The sequence below is a fragment of the Doryrhamphus excisus genome, linkage group LG4 (genome assembly GCF_037039965.1).
Source record: "Doryrhamphus excisus strain RoL-2023G ecotype Guam linkage group LG4, RoL_Dexc_Guam_v1.1, whole genome shotgun sequence".
Classification (NCBI taxonomy): Eukaryota; Metazoa; Chordata; class Actinopteri; order Syngnathiformes; family Syngnathidae; genus Doryrhamphus; species Doryrhamphus excisus.
In genome coordinates this window covers 5,920,057-5,939,943 of record NC_136360.1, presented here as the reverse complement: position 1 = coordinate 5,939,943, position 19,887 = coordinate 5,920,057, and the positions used below count along the sequence as shown (strand labels likewise).

The 19,887-nt window shown below is 39.4% G+C and overlaps 1 protein-coding gene across 3 annotated transcripts; it reads left to right on the top strand.

Annotated features, from left to right (window-relative positions):
- Nucleotides 1-891: 891 nt before the first annotated feature.
- On the top strand, nt 892-19,417 carry ttc39a (tetratricopeptide repeat domain 39A). 3 transcript variants are annotated; one of them, XM_078790035.1, is made up of 21 exons: nt 892-1,122; nt 1,923-1,969; nt 2,110-2,160; nt 3,610-3,663; nt 8,099-8,203; nt 11,910-12,041; nt 12,256-12,296; nt 12,388-12,455; nt 12,557-12,621; nt 12,696-12,795; nt 12,955-13,020; nt 14,368-14,476; nt 14,564-14,631; nt 14,703-14,762; nt 15,403-15,564; nt 16,363-16,454; nt 16,650-16,770; nt 16,980-17,091; nt 17,180-17,294; nt 17,386-17,502; nt 17,715-19,417. In XM_078790035.1, exons 5-21 carry the CDS (start codon nt 8,139-8,141, stop codon nt 17,827-17,829), a joined length of 1,608 nt encoding a protein of 535 aa, XP_078646161.1. In that variant the 5' UTR covers nt 892-1,122; nt 1,923-1,969; nt 2,110-2,160; nt 3,610-3,663; nt 8,099-8,138; the 3' UTR covers nt 17,830-19,417. The 3 variants fall into 3 exon arrangements, with proteins under 3 accessions (XP_078646161.1, XP_057928944.2, XP_057928946.2); XM_058072961.2 differs by having other exon boundaries at nt 917-1,122; nt 1,923-1,973; XM_058072963.2 differs by lacking the exons at nt 892-1,122; nt 1,923-1,969; nt 2,110-2,160; nt 3,610-3,663 and adding an exon at nt 4,285-4,505.
- Nucleotides 19,418-19,887: the final 470 nt, after the last annotated feature.

Below are 19,887 nucleotides of genomic sequence, written 5' to 3'. Positions count from 1 at the left end.
CATATTTTGAAAGTTGTGGTCAGGTCTATAACCAAATAACTGTGATACGTGAGGGACGACGGTAGTTGGGTATTTTTAACATTTAAAAAAAGTGGAAGCAAGGTACTGCTACAACTATGAGTTAGCAGCCGAATTTCTTGCATTAACATTCACAGTTGGGATATAAAATACCTGTTTTAAATGATACACTATGCTGGTTATTGTAAGATAAGATACGCATTTATTCGTCCCTCAGTGGGGAAATTTGCATTGCACAGCAGCAAGAGTACAGAATCAGTTAAGCAGTACAAAATACACAATGTAGAAAAATAAACAAAAAATAAACATTATAAACAACCCAAGTATCTGTAGTGCTAAATGTAATTAATGTAGTTTTAATCATGTTTTTGTCTCTCCTACTAGGTTTTAATTTTTTCCCAAAGAAAATCCATGCATCCATTGAAGGTACTGATCCTCACTGGGGTCGCAGGGCTTGCTGGAGCTGTTACGTCATATTTAAATGACATGCAAATTAGCGTATGGCGTCACAGCGACTCCTCGAACAGCAAATGGCCGCTTTTCTTACTGAAGGGTTGGCAACAATGAATCAGAATTTTCAGCATCAAATCGTCGACTGTTCTAAGACACCTAAAGAATAAAAATTAAACTGTCTCGGGATAGGGTGGACATTTGGACGATGTTACGTGCCAAGTCGTCAACATTATTGCAATTCAATATCCTATATGCTAATTTGCCAATGCTAACTTGTTTAGAGTTTTGTTACTGTGTCCTGAAATGCTAATATTTTTGGAAAAAGTGCAGGGGATACACGTTCATGGCACAAACTGCGATATTTAGCACCCGGAAGCCACCCACCCGCAACCTCCGCGTGTCTTTTTTTTTCCAGTCCATGTTTCTGGTCATCAGAGCCACGGAGAACCACAGAGCACCTTTCTACGTCACAAAGAGGGAGGACGAAGCAGACAGTTCTTGCTACCAGCCGGCTACTCTTCATCATTCCTGTCAGGCAGACTTCCGCGAGAGATCTTCCACGTCCGAGACCGCCGTGTAAATCCACCCTGCCCGCCGTGGAATGAGTTTTATCAAGTGGAGACGGAGCGTGAAAGGAAAAGACGGCAAAAAGTAAGTTAAAATCGAAAAATAGCACACAAAAAATAAAAATGAGCGCGTGCAAGCTCTTTGAAATTGTCAGGCTTCGTCTTAGAAAGTTATATTCATGCAGTATTCAAATTAAATCAAATTATTTTAAATTATTTTGGGCTTTATTAAAAGAAAGTTGACGAGGCAAACTTGTGTTGTCAGTTCGACAGCCTGTTCGACAACATAACACACTGATGTTGTCAAGCAGGCTTGTTGGCTACACAATGACTTTTTACACGGTACAACCCATTCACTATCATAACACCATTATTCCTATTTATACATTTATTCTATTCATATACTGTGTAGGCGTATTCATATTTTATATGTCAGTGCAAAGGTCTGTTATATTTTAACATTTTTAGCTCACCAAATTTCTTATAGAGTCATAAATAAAGTCATAATCATTGAATAAATATTAAAACCCATGCGTTATGTTTACATAGTCACAAATATGTCAAAGTTCATTTGTATGATATGAAAAGTGATTGCAAAAGTGAACTGAGAGGTTAGTTTAAAGTCATTCAGTTGAATAGTCCTGCCTACAACATCAATGGTAATCGCATTCATTGAAAGTGAGCCTTACTTCCTGTTGATGTTCTTCTTGCAGATGTAACAAACACAATTGCTTAGTTTCAATGTCTTGTATTTGTCATTCCGGGCTTTCCTCACATTTTCAGATTAGTTCTGTCGCTGCTGTCATTCTAATCGTCGTCTCCTCACTATCATGAGATCCATTGATACGCTCTGTCTCACCCATTTGACCTCTGACCTCTTCACAGCGATGTCATGCAGGCACAAGACGTCCCCGACGGTGCATACTCTCAGAGTGGGTATGCTGACAACTTCACACAGTTGGATTGATATTTGAGCAACTGAAGGAAATGTCATGTTAGAGCTTAATTTGCTTACAAATTCATGTAAAAGATGAGCACTTTAATGACACAACATTCTGTGTTATTGTTGCAGGTTATCAGTCATAAACACACCAGAATTGGATCCCATCATCAGTAACTTCAGGTAACCTACAGTATAAAAAAAATACCTTTAATGAAATGTAATATTGAAAGGAGCATTGTCCAGTGTTTTTCACGGGACTGTAATCTATTTGTGCTGGTGGGTTGCGGTGGCATCATTGACTAATTTGCATAAGTGTCCATTAAGCATGTGCATATCATTGTAATGGATGCTGTAAAATCATAAAATAACACAAGGAATGAGGCCTTTGAGGTGCTGCTGCTCTTTAAGAAGAGTCATTCACTCTCCAAAAGTGGTGGACAGGTGGTCCTCGGTTTGTGGCGTTCCATATTATAGATTTTCTTAGTTTTGTATGCACGCCCATAAATGTAACTACTCAGTTGCCAATATCCGTGTTTAGTGAAGGAACACACTTTGTCCTGTTTTGCCGCAAAAATGAACACTAGTCTGTAAAAACTGAAAGGTTTCAGTTTGACAGCTTTGAAAATTAAAAAATATACAGTTAATCCATGTGATGGGTATCGACCAAACTCACTCATGGATGATCGGTTTTAGAATTGGCAACATAAAAACCAGATCGGAGCATCCCTAATTGTAATGTCTACCTGGACATTGTCAGGATGCTGTAGAGATGGTTGATCAGAAATGTCTTAATTACCAAATCAAAACAGGCAACGGTCGGCTAAACCATGCCAAAACATGTGCAAACTCTGTACACATCCGTCCTCCTACCACATTCACACATGTCATCAGGATTCAAGTCACATTCACAGACATTCAGAAATCAGAAAAGTAAAAAAAACATCACACATAATTGCCAGGTTGCTACAGTATCCTTGAACATGTTAAAGGATCTGCACCTTTGTAACTGACAGTAATAACTATGTAGTGTAGTGGTCTTATGAGATTGAAAGTTTTGGCTTTTTAAAAAAATGTTATTTTACTACTCTTACTGTTTCATTTAATTATTTTATTGGTTTTATTACAGTATTTGGTGTGCTACATATCTTCTGTGTACAGTGCGAATGACTTCAGAGTTAATGGAGGTATAGTTTAGGTAATTTAGGATCTTACATCACAGTCTAGAAACAGAACACCTTCGTAACCTGAGGACCACCCATACTCGCTGGACAATATAAGGCATTAAAATGTGTCTGAAATATGAGTATTGTAACTCACATAGATATGCTAGTGTTGCTAATATTTGTGTCCTCCTTTGGCACTCCTTAACAGCTACATCATGCTAACGAGAGCAAAACAAATGGATAATGCCAATAGTGTACTGACCGGCAAATAGCTTGCAGTGGTCTTCTACTTAAACTACTACTGTCCACACTTCCCTGAAACCCATGGACATTTATTCATCGAGCTGTGAGAGTCGACATGATAAAAGTGTCCCACGATCATTTTTCTCAAACGATTGTTGGTGGTTGAGATGGATTTCATCCCGTGAGATGATCTTCCTGTGCCGTTTTTTTGTTCTTTTTTTAGGTTGCACTTACCAGACAATGAAGATGCTCGGCAAGAGACCAACCCTTCCAACGGGTAAGACCAGACAGTGTTGCCATGGTGACACTTTCACAACAATGTGACATGTTGATGTAAATATCTCTGGAAGGTCATTGGAATGGATGTAGCTTCTCTCTGCTGCGTGAATAAGTAAAGGTATGGCAGGATGAGAGGGAACATGTTTAGTAGTACTATTGTTTTGACTTGAATTGTGTAGTATTGTCTCTTTTCTACATTATACAGTTGCCATACATAGGTTGTTCCACGTTTTGCATTATTGTGGTTACATACGTGTAATTTTGGTTTCGTTGGAGAACTAGTTGCAGTTCATACACTATGTGCTCAATATTGGATGAAATTGTTTCTATCGCCTGACTGTTGTGGCCTTGTTTTGAAACTTCAATTGAAGTTGAAATTGCCATATCTGCCAGAAAAATTGCCTTAAGATTGTTCGGCCGTGGCGACAGCTTCTTAAAGAGTGAGATAGGAAAACATTCGTTCTCAGTTTAAGGAATCTTTTAAATAACATCTTAAAGTTTATGGTTGGATTAGGTTTCAGGGTTAACAATGTGAATGTAGTTGTGTGTTTTACTCAACACAGCACACATAACATTTGTGTCCTCTCGTGCGATGTAACAGTCATCCTAATCTTATTATCGGGGTGCTACTGTGATGGCTTCCTCCTCCTCCTCCTCCTGTTCCTTCTCCAATCCCTTTCCTCCCTCTCTTGCTGCTTGTCCTGAGCTGCTTTTCCTCCCGTTGCTGGAGAAGGGCACAAGGACCATTTACTCACAGCTGCTCGTCTGCATTAGTTTTCTGTTACTGCACACACACACAGTTTGCCACATGAAAATGTCAGGAGAGCCTCTATCAAACGGGTAAGAGACGTCACCTCTGCTGCATGATGACAAGGCACGTCAGTTTTCTCTCTTTGTTTGACGCTATCGTGGAACCAATTTACATGTCGCAGCTCAGGCATGTGGACAAACTTGCTGGGATTGTTTGTTTGAAATTCTCTTGTGTCGCATCATGTGTGTCTTAAGGCCTTCAAATATCTCATAGTAGCTGCAGAGGCAGCTTCGAGGCAGGGTTGGTAAACAGATGTTATTAACTCTCGGAGTGTGGGGACTTGTGCAGAGGTGTGCATGTGAATAATTGTTGTGCTTACTAAGTGTTTTTATGTGTGCACTTGCTTGATTGATTATGATCGCCTTTGTGCAAGAGGGAATCTACTCACATGATCAGACGCAATGGCTTGAAATGACAATAAATCACATGCCCTGTCAACACGATACTGCATCTGTACTCACAATTGGAGCTGAAAGATGGTGTCGTGTTCCAGATCATCATCTTTATTAAACCAGTGGAGTTGCTTTGCAGTTCTAAGGAAATAACAAACCCTTTAGCCAGCCCCACACATATTTTTACCTGTATTGTCATCTTTATGCCAAGTTACCAAACACAAAGTCTGCTTTATCCTCTATTGAGGATTCAAGTTAGTTTTGGTCATGAGGAATAGGTTAATACTATGCTTTATTTCAAGTTGCAAGTTAGAAAGCACACTCAGGAGGGCATAGACACCACCAAAAGTGCATATTTGCATGTGGCATCACCTCATAATCGAATTCCATCTTATTGCTTTTGTATATAATTATTGTCAGGACTACGACTATGACTACGACACTGGTCCTATGCTTGTCACTGTAGGTTTTAACTTGGTGGATTAAGTTGAGTCTTTGTGGTTGTTCCTATTCTCCATGGAAGCTGGTATTATTAACTGGCAGGAGGAAGGATCATACTGATTATACAACACATCCAAGTTTGACATGGTCTTATGTACTAAAAAGTATACTAAAAGTAAACAAAAAAGTGTACTAAAAGTATATATTTTTTTAAATGACAGAGACGAAGCTAAAAAATGTACACACTAACAAATTATTTTTTTTGAAAAATAGGCGTCTCCAAGGCAAGCCATGCATTCATCTGTTCTAACCCTAACTATTTCAATAATTGATGGTGCTGCAACATACTGTGTTGTACTTTGATGTGGGTATGTCAGATAATGTTTTCAGTGTATTGTTTGATTAGAGTGAATATTGTTTTGTGTGGGTTATAAATCACATCTCTTGTGCATTCTGCACATGATGGTCTTGTGCATCCACTTTAACAGGAAATAGGAAATTTTGTCTTTAAAGGCCTTTATTAATTGTTTAACCCCTTAGCTCATATTTGTATGTATGATGTGACTGCAGATGGTGTGACACATTACAGGGGGGAAGATTAGCATTGGCCAATATGGAGGAATATTAGGGCCATATTGAAAAAGAGAATACTCTAATAAAGTTATAGAACTCTGAGTATAATTATACAAAATAATAATAATTATAATAATTATAAAATTATTAATTTTGTATTTTAATAATATAAATATTATAATTAATATTAATACAATATTGTTATTAATGTGTGTTATTATTATGGGGATAATACTTTGAGGATATACTCTTTAATATTATAACGTATTACCATAAACGTTTCACACTATATTCTTAATATTACACAAATACTTTTATGGTAATAAAGTGATGGTACTATGAGTTAAAAATTCAAAATTAAGACTTTATTCTCCTATCATTGGCATCATGAAAAAAACATGACTTATTATCATGACTTATGATTAACATATCATGACTTATTTTTGTAACATTACCTTTTACATGTCATTCTACAACTTAAAAAAACATTTTTCTCAAGCATTGAATTTGTAGACAAGCATTGTGTAACATTTTGGTGTAAAATGTGTTGCACATGACTCCAAAAATGATCATGCTCATCAAGTCATTAAGGGAATCCTCATTCTGTATGGATGAGGGCATTGTCACTTGTAGAATAGACCTATCCTGTGTTCTGTTGTTTTTCTTCTCTTTAATTCAGCCAGTCTAGCCCATTGTTGGTCATATGGTGAAGACACCAGTCACCCGCATGTCATTAGCTAATGCTGCACTAGTGTATGCCCTCCTTTTATAGAGTGTGTGGACATGTATGAGTTCTTCTGTGTCTCTAATAGACAGGAATGTAAAGTGAATGTTGTATATTAGTCATCAGTTACACAGATTAGTTGTACTTTGGGTTCTCTCGGTTCTTATATTATTTTCCAGTCGCCATGATATTTGTTGCTGACATCCTCTAGAGGCCACACTGATTGGTGTTTTTTCCACTTCCCTTAAATTGAAAAATTTTCCAAGCTCATGTGATCAATACTTGACTGGGGAAAAAAAAGACACGGCACACAAAGCTGTGGTTTGTGGCTCAAGAGCACAGCATAAAAATTACAGCATCCCTTTAAGCACACACATAGCAGAATGAACATACTGTGCAGCTTAACCCATTCAATCCCAGACATTTTTTGATGATTTTTGCAGGCACACAGAATATATTTTAAGCATAACTTTCACTTTGACACAAATTTAGCCATATATATTTAGCCAAAATATATAAACAACATACATTTGACATGAAAATAACAACAAATAACTATTTACAATTTTCACATGTGCAACTGTTCATGGGTTAACATTTCCCTTTAATTAGTAATCTCCTTCACGCAACACGGCAAGATGCCTTTTCACTTCCTGTTTGCAGTGGAGCGTGTATTTCAATGGGAGAGATGCAGTCCGAGTTCTTATAAACTGCCAGCTTGTGGTGTTTTTTTCCGCTTAAAACTGCATCAAACATGCTCTCTTCTATTGTAGAGTTTCATCATCACCTCTTTGTGTCTCTCGCAGAAAAAAAAACATAGAAGACCTATAAATCCGTTTTTGGGAGTGAGTGGTTGTGTTGAAAAAAATGTATAACGACGTCTTTGATAGCGATTGAGTTAATGTATAAGAAACTGAACTGCTACCAAACCAACAAGTGGGCGGAAGCTTAATGACAAAAGACAGCGAGCCGACGGCTGTCCCATTATGTTGATGGCATTGATGCTGCTTTCACGCTGTGTGCTTAAATGGAGACATAAAAGTCCCATTAAAATGCAATCATCAGACCTGTAGTTGAACCCAGAGTAGGCGGTTTGACTGAGGCTTGTGCACACAGCGTGGCCCCCTACAATACGCTCTCCACGTGAGGGTCATGTGCATGCGTTGACATACTGTATCATTCAGGATTTTTTATGTTTAATAGTTCATATGCCGATGCACACTATCAAAGACAGCACAGGAATATTTCTATTTAGCTTAGTTATTTTGTTGCCAGGGTTTTTGGGGTTGATTTCTTCTGTTTTCTGTTTATAATGCGTGGAGAGTCAATAGATGCCTGATCTGGTTGCCTGTAGGGACAAGAAAAACTCTGGATGTTCTGAACTCCTGTTTTTATGCTATAGACGATGGATGACTGTGTCTTTAATGTAATGACAAGAGCTGATATGGCTGTCTAAACCACTACTTCCTGTGTTTGTTTTTAACTTGTCCAGGTGCTTGAAGTCGGACCTGTCACTGGCTTTGGAGGACTGCATGGCCGCCCTGGATCTGTTCCTCCGAAATGACTTTGAGGAGGCGCTGGCTCGCCTCAGGCCCCGGTGAGAGTGCACACTGCGTCACACTTTACAAGTGGCGTGAGCTGAGTACCGTTCAGCTCCTGAATGACGCATCCTGAATGAAAGGAACATAATACACCCAGCCATCCATTTTCTCTACCGCTTGTCCTATTTCAGCTTTCTTTATCACATGTTTTTCACTGAGGAAGAAAACGTCCTTTATTAGCCCCCGGAGAAATTAATCTTATAGACAATGCTACACAGACAATAGACAGGAATACACATATGCACAACAATGATCCCCCTCGTGGAGATAAAATAAAATGTACTTTGTGGAGCTATGCCTTGGTCATGTGTGACCACTACTTCCGTCATTTAATGGATGAAGCTGATGAAGTGATATCACTTATAAAATATGAACGTATTAGAACTTCGATCATCCACATCGATGGAACTCCACATACGGTAGATTTGCTTGCAGCTGATAAACACTTGTTGCATCACGCCCAGTACTGGTAACCAACACTGTGTCGTCAAGTTACTACATTGCTACTACATTGTTCAGTGCTCTTTCTCTCCTTGGTCAAAAGTCATCATCACACTCTTGCTATTGTACTATCTCCAGAGCCACTCCCGTCAGCCCAGTTTGTACTTTGACAAACTTGTGTTCTACTTTGGTATTTTAGCAAGCTTGACATCTTTATAGTTTGGTTTGTTGAGTTGAAAAGATTAGAATTATGTTAATAAGGCAAATCCTCAGCTCAGACTCCATTACATGGACACATTCTGGTACTGTGACTAGCTTAGTGTTAAAAGCTGGATATCAGATATTAGACTCGCTAAGTCCGCAGTGTCAGCAGTAAAGAGGCAAAGTGGCAGTGTGTGTCACACTCAACAAACTATGTGGTTCTGAATGAAATCTGATCCCTACCACTGCGATTATCACAACTTAGAGGTAGGAATGTGTAATAAAAACAATATTCAATAGAAACAATATGGCCTTCGATAGACATTAAAACCGTGTGATCATCATCAGAAAACTATATTCTGCAGAGTGTGTGGGGCAACCATTCTGGCAAAGACTGGTAGGACCAATGTATTTTACCACCTCCAAACAATACACATCTTTAAATACGCGCAATGCCAGATGATGCAGCCGACACCAATATCCAAACCAAAGAACGGCAGACAGGAACCGGTCATTTTAAATTTTTCTACTGGAAGTAATTTCTTTATTTAAATAATTAATTGCTATAACTGAAAAAACTGCATAGCACCAAATGTAAAGTATCTGTATGCTGCACCTTATATATTTTCTTTATTCAATGCCTAATGCTTAAGATTCACAGTATCTGTTCCTTTAACAATAACAAGACACCACTTTTCATGTTCTCTATATCTTAGGTGTCATTTTAGATTGAACTAGCCAATACTCTTTGCTGCTAGTGCTTGTATTTTGCTTTTTCCACTTTTCTGACATATAAATGTAGTTAGAATGTTGTATTCTTGTGTTAAACAATGACAAAGTTTCAGATGATGAGGTTTGCACATTTGTAAGTGAGGCCTGGAAGACTTTTGGGATGGTTCAAAACGCTGGGTTTCAAAAGGCGTGGTAAAACTGCCCCTTTGTGATGTCACAGACAAGTGGACTTCCATATATGGCCATGGCTGTAACCCAGATATGCTCTCTGCCTTCCCCAAGCTCTGCTCATCTGTTTCTGAAACAAGCTCAATTATAAATATTATCCCAATGATATATTGTGATTGTTAGGCGATTTTATTGAGGTTGCAATGTACTGTACATCACAATGTTGGTGATGATTGTTCAAGTATGAATTAGTTTAAAAACGTACTCTTGCGAACAAGCCAAGCTAACCTGTGAACTTCAAAGCAATTGCCTAGCAACAGGATAGGATGCAGTAAAAGAAAATAACAATTTTCAAAAGCCTTTAGATACCAGCTCAGAGGAAGAGTCCCCAGAAACAGCAAAATGTCATTAAACTCAATTATTTTCTGCTGTTCAGGAGCTAGTGATGAAAGACAAGATGGACATTATGGATCTCATTTCAGTAAATCTTGAGACGAGCGCCTCTCAAAGGGAACAGACAGACAGATCAGGTACAACTGAAGTGACATAGTGATGTCACAACACTCAGAATAGTTACATTTAAGTGTAGATTTTTTTTTGTACAGAGTGTATTGTGTGAAAAGACCAATACTATGACTGTATTTTCTAACCCCTAACAGTTTAAATGGCACTTTTTTTAAACTACACACTCCATGAAGAATTTTTTTTATTTTAAAGCCCAATTGTGTTAGTCATTACACAAATTAGCAGAACTGCGTGCAAAACGATTCATTTAACCCGCTCATTTTGTTCATTCCTGATATTTTTGTTGTAATTTAGGCACTTCAATCGTACAGTTTAGATGCATACCAAATATTACTGAAAGCTTTACAGGGTTGGTATGCTCCTGTATCTGTTCCCGTATGATAATGAGGAGAAGATGTAATGAGAGGTGATGATGATCCATGATGGTGAGGTGGCTCTGCCGATGCAGACCAGGCCCACACAGCTGCATCAGGGAAGGGAATGTTATCTTACAATCTTGCTTGCTGTCGCTTTATCACCTCTACACTGCAGATTCTAAATGGGGAAGCGAAGAAAAATATGATAGTGCTTTCTATAGTGCCTCTACAGAAAGTAGTGAGGTGTGTGTGTGTGGGGGGGGGGGAGTCTAGTTTTCCTATGCTTTTGGAGAGAGTGGAAGCACAGCTGCACTTTTTTGATGACATCTCTTTGATGATCACCTGAATGGGATCACATCTCACGTTCAGATTGATCCTCATGTAACCTCCTCACTCAACTCTAGCAATCATGCTGGCTGCAAATCAAAACACATCAAAGTTCCATTTGTATAACACCTCACAACATCCCTATGGTACCCAAACACAAACAGGAGGATTTTAAAATGGATTCTAGAATGTTCCGGGAGCAAATGGAGAACTGCAGTGATATGCTTGAAAAACCTTTGAAGCGCTGCTGTGTGAAATGTTTGGAATTCTCCTCCATTTTTCACCAGCCATCCAACTCCCTTCACAGCTCTTTCCTAAAGGGTTTCACAACGGCCTTGTTAGATAGTTTAGCTTGCTTATGCTGTACCTAACACATTGTTTGCTCATGCAGTTTCCGACAAAAACGATAAGAACAAAGATACAATGAGGACTCCCAAGGAGTGGACTGGAGCTGAAAGTAGTCTGGCAGATCTTTGAAGATATTGTGTTTTTTTTACTGTTATTTCACTCTTAATGACTTCTGAAAGTCTATATGTTACTTTTTTCCTGATGTCAGTCAACACTGACAGGCTAGTAACCTCTAGCTGAATGATCTCTGCAGTACTGTATGCTATATATCTGGAGCTCAATGGGTTTGTTTGAAATAGAATTATACTGCATATAAGAAGACTGATTCAGTTGTTTGCAATTACTTTGGTAATGGTTTACAACTGGAAGAACAGGTAAAGCTATACTAGGGCATAATACAGTCTTCAGAGGGCAAAGCTTTTCATTCAGGGTGCGACGTGAAAAGCCAGCAGCCACAAGTATAAATAGAGAATGGGAGGGTTTCTTTTGTTTTTGGAGGCGTGGCGGCGCTAAGTCTTCCACGTAACCAATCACACACCCATGATTTAGCAGAAAGCCCATGGGTTTTGATCCATGTGTTTTGTTTTGTTTTCTGCATTCACAGAACCAAAGACAGCATGTACCATGCCCTGACCCACGCCACCATCCTAGAAATGCAGGCAATGATGACCTTTGAACCCCAACACATCCTGGAGGCAGGGGACACCATGAAGGAGGCCCAAGCTATTTGTCAAAGGTGAAACCATTCACTTTTCGTGACATCCTGTTCTGATATGACCTGATGATGGCCAATTGCCAGACAATTCATTTTGGCATTTGGCATGGTGTGTGCAGTTCTCAGTTTAGATTAGCAAGTAAATGCTTGAGTCATCACCTGGTGGCAACTTGATCTCACTGCAATTCAGAGTCAATATAATGAACAGAAAAAACCACTGTGCTCTTCTAATCAGGCACCGCAAGAAGTCCAGCTTCTCCAAGAACTTCACAGAAGGTCAGTGTGTGTGTAATTGCACTGCTGCCTCTGGGATCTCCTAAGCTGCTGGTTGCCTGAGATAACTTAAAAAAAAAATTTTTAATCACAGATGAGCTCCATGCTGAAGTCTGCTATGCTGAGTGCCTCCTGCAAAGGGCAGCACTCACCTTCCTGCAGGTCAGTATCCAGGCCTACCAACAATCTCTTTATGGCCTCCGTTTTGCCTTCCATGTTGATGTGTGTTTTTTATTATATTATCCCTTAACTCTTCTCATTAGGATGAAAACATGATCAGTTTCATCAAAGGAGGAATCAAAGTGAGGAATAGCTACCAGACGTACAAGTGAGAGGCTGAACCTTTCATTTCACTTTGTTAAATGTAATTTAACAAATCTATTTTCCTCCCTTTCTCTGCAGAGAGCTTCACAGAGTCCTCCAGTCCACTGGGTATAGTCATGGCAACAACCATGGTCATTTTGAGGGTGGAGTCAAATTGGGAGTTGGAGCCTTTAATCTAGTAAGAGTCTTCCATGTGGCCTTACACACTCTTGTTTGTCCTAGTGGAGGTTCAGTTTTTCAGAAATATTCTGATATCATTCTCCAGGTACTCCGGTTTCCTCCCACATTCCAAAAACATAAAACTGCTTCTATTCATCTGTCTCTCTCTCTCCTGCAGATGATCTCCATGTTGCCTACACGGATGCTTAAGCTTTTGGAGTTTGTGGGCTTTTCTGGTAATAAGGTGAGTTCCCCTTGACATGTTATAAAAAGAACTACTGTAATGGGTGACTCCTAAATTAAAGATGGTTGAGAGTTGGCAATGGTGGGCAGTGCATTTGATACCTGGGGCCGAACAGAATTTTCTGAATTATTGATTTATTATTGACAGTAAAAAGTAAAAAGTGCCATGTCAGGATCTGAAGAAGAGGAATGAAGAAACATTGTATATTTTGCGCCGGAGATATTAACCATTGTACCATACTGTAGATGCAATGCGAGTGAACTTTAACATAAGTGCCAACCAGCTTCTTCAGATCGTGTTTAGGCCAGCAGAGAAGGCCATGCTGGCACTTACTGTACACCACTGTTTAATGGGATGTGCTGTGAAAAAACACTGAACTGTGTGTGAATGGCTCGTGAGCACCTACAGTGACACCTAGAGAACAGTGTGATGTCCTGCATAAATATAACAAATCTTATTTCAACATATTTCTCCACTTTCTTGTGTCAATTCTAGTAGACAAATTTTCATTCAGTTAAACATAAAATTAACTAACTTTTTTTCTCTCTACTTGTACTTTTGGTTATTCTGTTAACTGTAAAAAACTGCAATCATCTTTGTCCTTAATGACAACATAGTCACCTTCCCCAAAACAGTGGCTGAAATGTTAAATATATATATTTTTCCACTTTAAATGAGTCGATCACTATTCAGCCTGAATATTACTCTACATATCAAATATTAAAGCGGCCCTAAGCTGCTTATTTCAAGGGCTTTCAAAACGACATTGGCTAACTTAAAAGCACACCAAACTCATCGTATGGTACTTGCACATCATATAAAACAAGAGTACAACATTTTAAACATACCTAAAAACTAAAAGATCTGAAAATTTGGAAATCCCTTAAGTAAGTTTTGCCATATTTTTCTTTGATGCCCAGTATGTGTACTACAAAAATTATTTAGATAAAAAAACATTTAAAGGAGTGTCTACTTTGCTTATTATTAATATTACTGTTATTATGCTCTAATTCAGTGGTGCTCATTACATCGATTGTGAGTTATAGGTTGATGGCATGTGTCACTGTTGCAAAGTTAATGGTGAACAGGCGTCTTCACAAGCAGCACACGGAAGTGTAGTTGTAATGATTGGCAGCAAGTCCTAAGGACAACTGTGGTCAAAGAAAATATATACCATATATATTATATTATATATACAAACATATTAATAGGTTTTATATTTCCACTTACGTTTTTCAAAATGACTTCTGCCAGAAATAGCCCACACATATCAAATATACATGTACACATCCTTAACAACTAAGGTAATGCTTTTTTGTGCATTTCCTGGTATGTACTCGTGTGCAGGAGTTTGGCCTCCAGCAGCTTCAGGAGGGCTCTGCAGAAAGCACATTCAGGTCCTTCTTATGTAACATGCTACTGCTTTGTTATCACACCTTCATGAGCTTTATACTAGGTAAGTAAACACAGACACATACGGGGAGGCCTCTGGCAGGACATTCTTTCATCGTCTGGCTTTGCACGTTTTATGTGTGTGCCGCAGGCACCGGAGAAGGAGATGTAGAAGATGCAGAAAAACTGCTGCAGCCATTTCTGGAGAAATACCCTAAGGTGTGAGAATTGTTGTGTTGTTGTGTTTGGTGTTCCACGTGGCTAAAAAATGTGGGTTGTTTTTCTTGTAGGGATCCATTTTTTTGTTCTTCGCTGGTCGAATCGAAGAGATAAAAGGCAATCTGGATGCTGTAAGTAACCTGAAAATACTTGCATTGACTATGTTTTTTGTGTCAATCCCAATGGATTAATTTCTTGTAATATTTTCCATGGTTTTTTTGTAGTGTTGACAGTACATATTATTATATTATAAAAATATATATCATGTATGGAGTGAAATAAGCTATGAATATAAAAATTAGTAACTCTTCATTCATTTTCTACCGCTTATCTTCACGAGGGTCGCGGGGGTGCTGGAGCCTATCCCAACTGTCTTCAGGCGAAAGGCAGGGTACACCCTGGACTGGTCGCCAGCCAATCACAGGGCACATATAGACAAACAACCATTCACACTCACATTCATACTATGGAGAATTTGGAGTCGCCAATTAACCTAGCATGTTTTTGGAATGTGGGAGGAAACCGGAGTACCCGGAGAGAACCCGCGCATGCACGGGGAGACACAGAGGGTGGCCGAGGGTGGGATGAGTTGCTCTTGATCATTTTCATTTCATAAAAGTTCACCTAATATAGCCAGATGTACATTTAAACATTTACACTTCATCTATGTGCTATGTAATGGAAACTGTATCAGCCGATTTCACAGTAAAAGAGAACCTAGAATATAAACTGAAAGAAACACAGTGATGATTGTTTGTGTGTCTCTGTCAGGCTATCAAGCGTTTTGAAGAGTGCTGCGAGGCTCAGCAGCAGTGGAAGCAGTTCCATCATATGTGCTACTGGGAGCTGATGTGGTGCTTCACATATCAGAGGCACTGGAAGATGGCCTACTTCTACGCTGACCTGCTCAGCAAGGAGAACTCCTGGTCCAAGGTGGGCCGTCTTCTGCATGACTGTGTTCTTGACAGAATTTAGAGTAGAGACAGTTACAAGGAATTACCTGTCCGTCACATACAACCCATCCCTGCTGAGTAGTGCTGCTTTAGGGGAAATAGCAAGAACGTTTGGGCACAACTACTGGCATGTCAATGCCAGTGACATGCTGGTCAATTAAATCACCTGCTGGAGAAACTGGTTGGAAAGGATACCTGCAGTGCTTCGGCCTTCTGTCAACACATGTGCCCTAAAAAATGAATCAATGGAAATTCTTAACAAACTCTTCTATCTAGCAATCCAAAATATTCATTCATTTTCTACCGCTTATCTTCACAAGGGTCGCGGGCGTGCTGGAAGCTGTCTTCGGGCAAGAGGCGGGGTACACCCTGGACTGGTTGCCAGCCAATCACAGGGCACATATAGACAAACAACTATTCCCACTCACATTCATACCTATGGACAATTTGGAGTCGCCAATTAACCTAGCATGTTTTTTGGAATGTGAGAGGAAACCGGAATACCCGTATACCGAATACCCACGCACAGGGAGAACTTGCAAACTCCACATGGAGATGCTCGACGGGGAAATCGCACCCCTGTTGGGTGATGTGACGTCACATATTACTGACATATTTTTTCATTTAGATAAAATATAAGGCCCCGTTGCTGAGAATGCAACGTGGCTATAAAAATGCAGGACCATTTTTGTGCCTTCTATAATCCTTTTTTTTTTTTGCTTTTCATTTGGAAAAAAAAGATTGGATTGCAGCAGTAACAGCTCTTTTCCTCCCCCAGGCCACCTATGCGTATATGAAAGCAGCTTACCTCAGCATGCTGACGGAGGATGATTGTTTAACCTTCGGGGAGACTGCACTCACTCTGTTCAGGTGGAGTTTGTATATATATTCCGCTCAAGCATCATTAACTGTGCCATCATCTTGTTTTTGAAGGTAACACTTCTGCAGGGGGAATCTCGCCTAAAATAACTGATCTGATCTAAAAGAAAAACTTTAAAATATAGCAAATGTTAATCATATCAGTCAATATTGATGATTTTTTTTCATATATATTGTATATTCTAGGCAGGTGCACGGGCTGAAGCAGAAAATTGCAGGCAAGTCTTTACCAACAGAGAAGTTTGCCATCAGGAAGGCACGCCGCTACCTAGCCGAAACCCCCATTCCTCTTCCTGTTCCTCCACTTGTAAGTGCTACTTCCATTCATGTAACATGGAATACTTTTATTTTACACGACGGGGTGATATGCCATATGGACAAACACATTTTCACACAGTCAGCCAAAGCCATGGATGCTTTTAACATTCCTGATTAGGTATTGCTGGATGTGAGATTACGGGATTGGTTCAATTGAATGATTGTTTGTTTGCTCTGGGTTGTGTGGTTCTTCTCCAGGAGATGATGTACATTTGGAACGGCTATACGATCATTGGCAAACACAAAGATCTGACTGAAAACATGCTGAAGACGCTGGATGAGGCACATGCAAAACTTGACAACATGGAAAGTATGAAGCCATTATCATCCATATTATATATGATGTATGGGTATTGTTTGTAGATACAATAAATGTACTCTATGTGGACATTTACCAGGGACTGAGTTTTCCATTGATGACCAGTGTCTGCTGAGCCTCCTGAAGGGACTTTGTCTCAAACACCTGGGACACCACGAGGAGGCTGAACACTACTTTACTCTAGTACTCTGCAAGTAAGAAACAAGTGCTAGTGTTTGTAATTGATAAAAATGATTATATTGACGCTGAGTTCTTTCTTTCTGATTTCATTTATGTAATCTTCAGTGAGACACAGATCAAATATGATCACTACCTGGTTCCCAATGCAATGTTGGAACACAGCTTGTTGTGCCTTGAGCAAGGGCGAAACGATGAAGCTGTAAAACTACTTGAAGCAGCAAAGTAAGTGGCCAAATCTAAATTTCAGATTTTTTTCAGTAAGCCAGTGCTTAAGTTTGGATTACTGTGGAACCTCCACGGTCTGACAGACTCTGGGATACATCTCCAATTTATTTGGATTTTCAAACAAATTTTCCATAAAAATAATCATCCTTTTAAAACAATAACTAAAAAATTAATGAATATGATGGCTAACCAGGTATTGTTTTCTACAGGCAAAATTACAAAAACTACTCCATGGAATCTCGGACTCACTTCCGCATTCAAGCCGCCTTACGCAAAGCCAGGGGAGCGAGACAAAATGGTGTCCATGTGCCCTCAAGCCCATAACAGACAGAGGAGGGCGCACCAGAGCTGAGATAGCATCCTGCATTGGCACTCCCACAATGCACTGCTCCGCTTTACCCAGCCCTGTTCGAGGTTTGGAAATGGTCTCTTCTTCAGGAGAGTAGGTGGGAAGAGGAATGCTTGGTATTTATTTATTTTCATTGTATGTTCATTTGTCTCTGCCGCTGATGCCGTGCTCTTGTGGCACTAATGGCGGTCATCAAGCATGATGTGTCATCTTCTTCCAAACATGCATTCACTTCCCCAGTTCATTAGAAAAAGAGGCAAGCCAAGACATGTGCCTCAAATCATAGGACAATGTCACTACTGGTGCTTATACTGCAGTCACTCATAAAGGTGTGGAGAGGAAGTAGCAAAGATGGCCTCCGTTGCTAAAAAGTGTGGTCTTAAATTAGAGGCTATACATAAAATACATGGTGAGACTGTGTATGAGCTAACTTATCCTTTAGCTTTTACCTTTTGAACCATCATTATTTTGGATTAGTGTTCATTGCATTTAACACATGTTGCTTTCAAATGTCTTTCCTCTGCTCAAATGTATTGAAAATATGCACAGATCCATTTCATTGTGTCACCTTTTGACAGTCTTGCATGGCTTTTGACGTGCAAACTTATGCAAACTCTCTGGAGTCCAGAGTGTGAATTGTTCTTTACAATTATATACTGTAAAATGGCACCTTTGGCTCAAATTATCCTGTTTTAAGAGGACAGATGAACCTGTCTTTTAAAAAGGCAGCCTTCCTCCTTCTCTTCTGCTACTCTTGTGGGACAGACTCCAGCAGCACTTGAGAGCCTTGAACAAACAAGCCATTCACTCTGAGCAGTGAGGGGACCACGTGTTTGTTCGCCTGTTGCATCTTTGGTGAGGGGAGACTCTCTAAAAAACCATGACATTGAACCTGCTACTCTTGTATCAGCCATGCTTGATTCACAACCTTTTGTAAGAGGGGCTTCAATGTCATGATTATCGTTCCCATTAAACTGAATAAATACTGCGGAGTGAGTCAAACTACAGGAGAGACGGACCGTGATAATAATGATTGGATTACTTGAAGGGAGAAACTGCTCATTTATTCATGAGTCGAGCCAGGTTTGGTGTCCATGCCGGTTTTCCTTATTAGCGTAACACCTTTTTCTTTTTTTTTTAATAGTCCCATAACTTGTGTTTTATTGTCTTCATACTGTGTACTTGCTCAAGATTCTACTTTGACATTTTAAAATGAAACTGTGTGGAATTGTGATGTTTTCAATTAACAAAATGTAATGGACGAGGCTACCACCGAGATTAGCTACATTCATGTATATACTGATTGTTTTATTGTAATTTAAGATGGAATTATGAGAACAGTCTCATAAAAAAAGATGTGTTGTTGTCTTCTTGCCATAAGGAAATTGTGTTTACTACAAAGCATGTTACTTACAGAGAGACAGAGGCACTATAAGAGAAAAATAAAGAGAAACAACTTTTCGGTTATGTTAAAAAGTGCTGTCTCCCTCTCCAAACTACACATTTTACAAACAAAAAAAATGAAAGCACAATTGTGGTTGACTGAACAAATAAATGCCAATAATTGGCGCAATTCGAAGGTGAGGCCTGGCTGTATCGTTGCAGCAAGAAAAGAGCATTCGAAAGTTTAGCGCCCCCTATGCAGTACCTAGCCAAGGCAGACAGTACCTTTTAAAGACGGAATTCATTGATTTTTGTTCGGAGTTCGAATTTTCATTAGTGGTATTGCGTCCAAAAACGTGCCTTTTAGGTTCACTACACTTGTAGGTGTGAATACATCACGGTATGTTATTGGCCATGACGACATTACGAGTACTAGTAATAATCATGGACCAATTAAAGACTAAAAGGGTATAAACACGATAGTGAAATGAAATATCCATAAATAGCTCCTCAAAAGCATCGTTTGACTACGCCGAACTGTATTGTTTATGTTTACACAGAATTACAATGTGATAAATCTGATTGGCTTTGAGCAATTGCTGCGTGGATGTAGTCGGTCTCTGGTTGGCTAATTCTTCGGTGGGCGGTTC

Bases quoted from the DNA above. Each gene is read 5' to 3' on its own strand.
- ttc39a (XM_058072961.2), top strand. From the start codon at position 1,073: ATGAGTTTTATCAAGTGGAGACGGAGCGTGAAAGGAAAAGACGGCAAA. The intron at 12,622-12,695 runs GTGAGAGGCTGA...CTTTCTCTGCAG, and splicing joins AATAGCTACCAGACGTACAA to AGAGCTTCACAGAGTCCTCC. The intron at 14,477-14,563 runs GTAAGTAAACAC...TGTGTGCCGCAG, and splicing joins CTTCATGAGCTTTATACTAG to GCACCGGAGAAGGAGATGTA.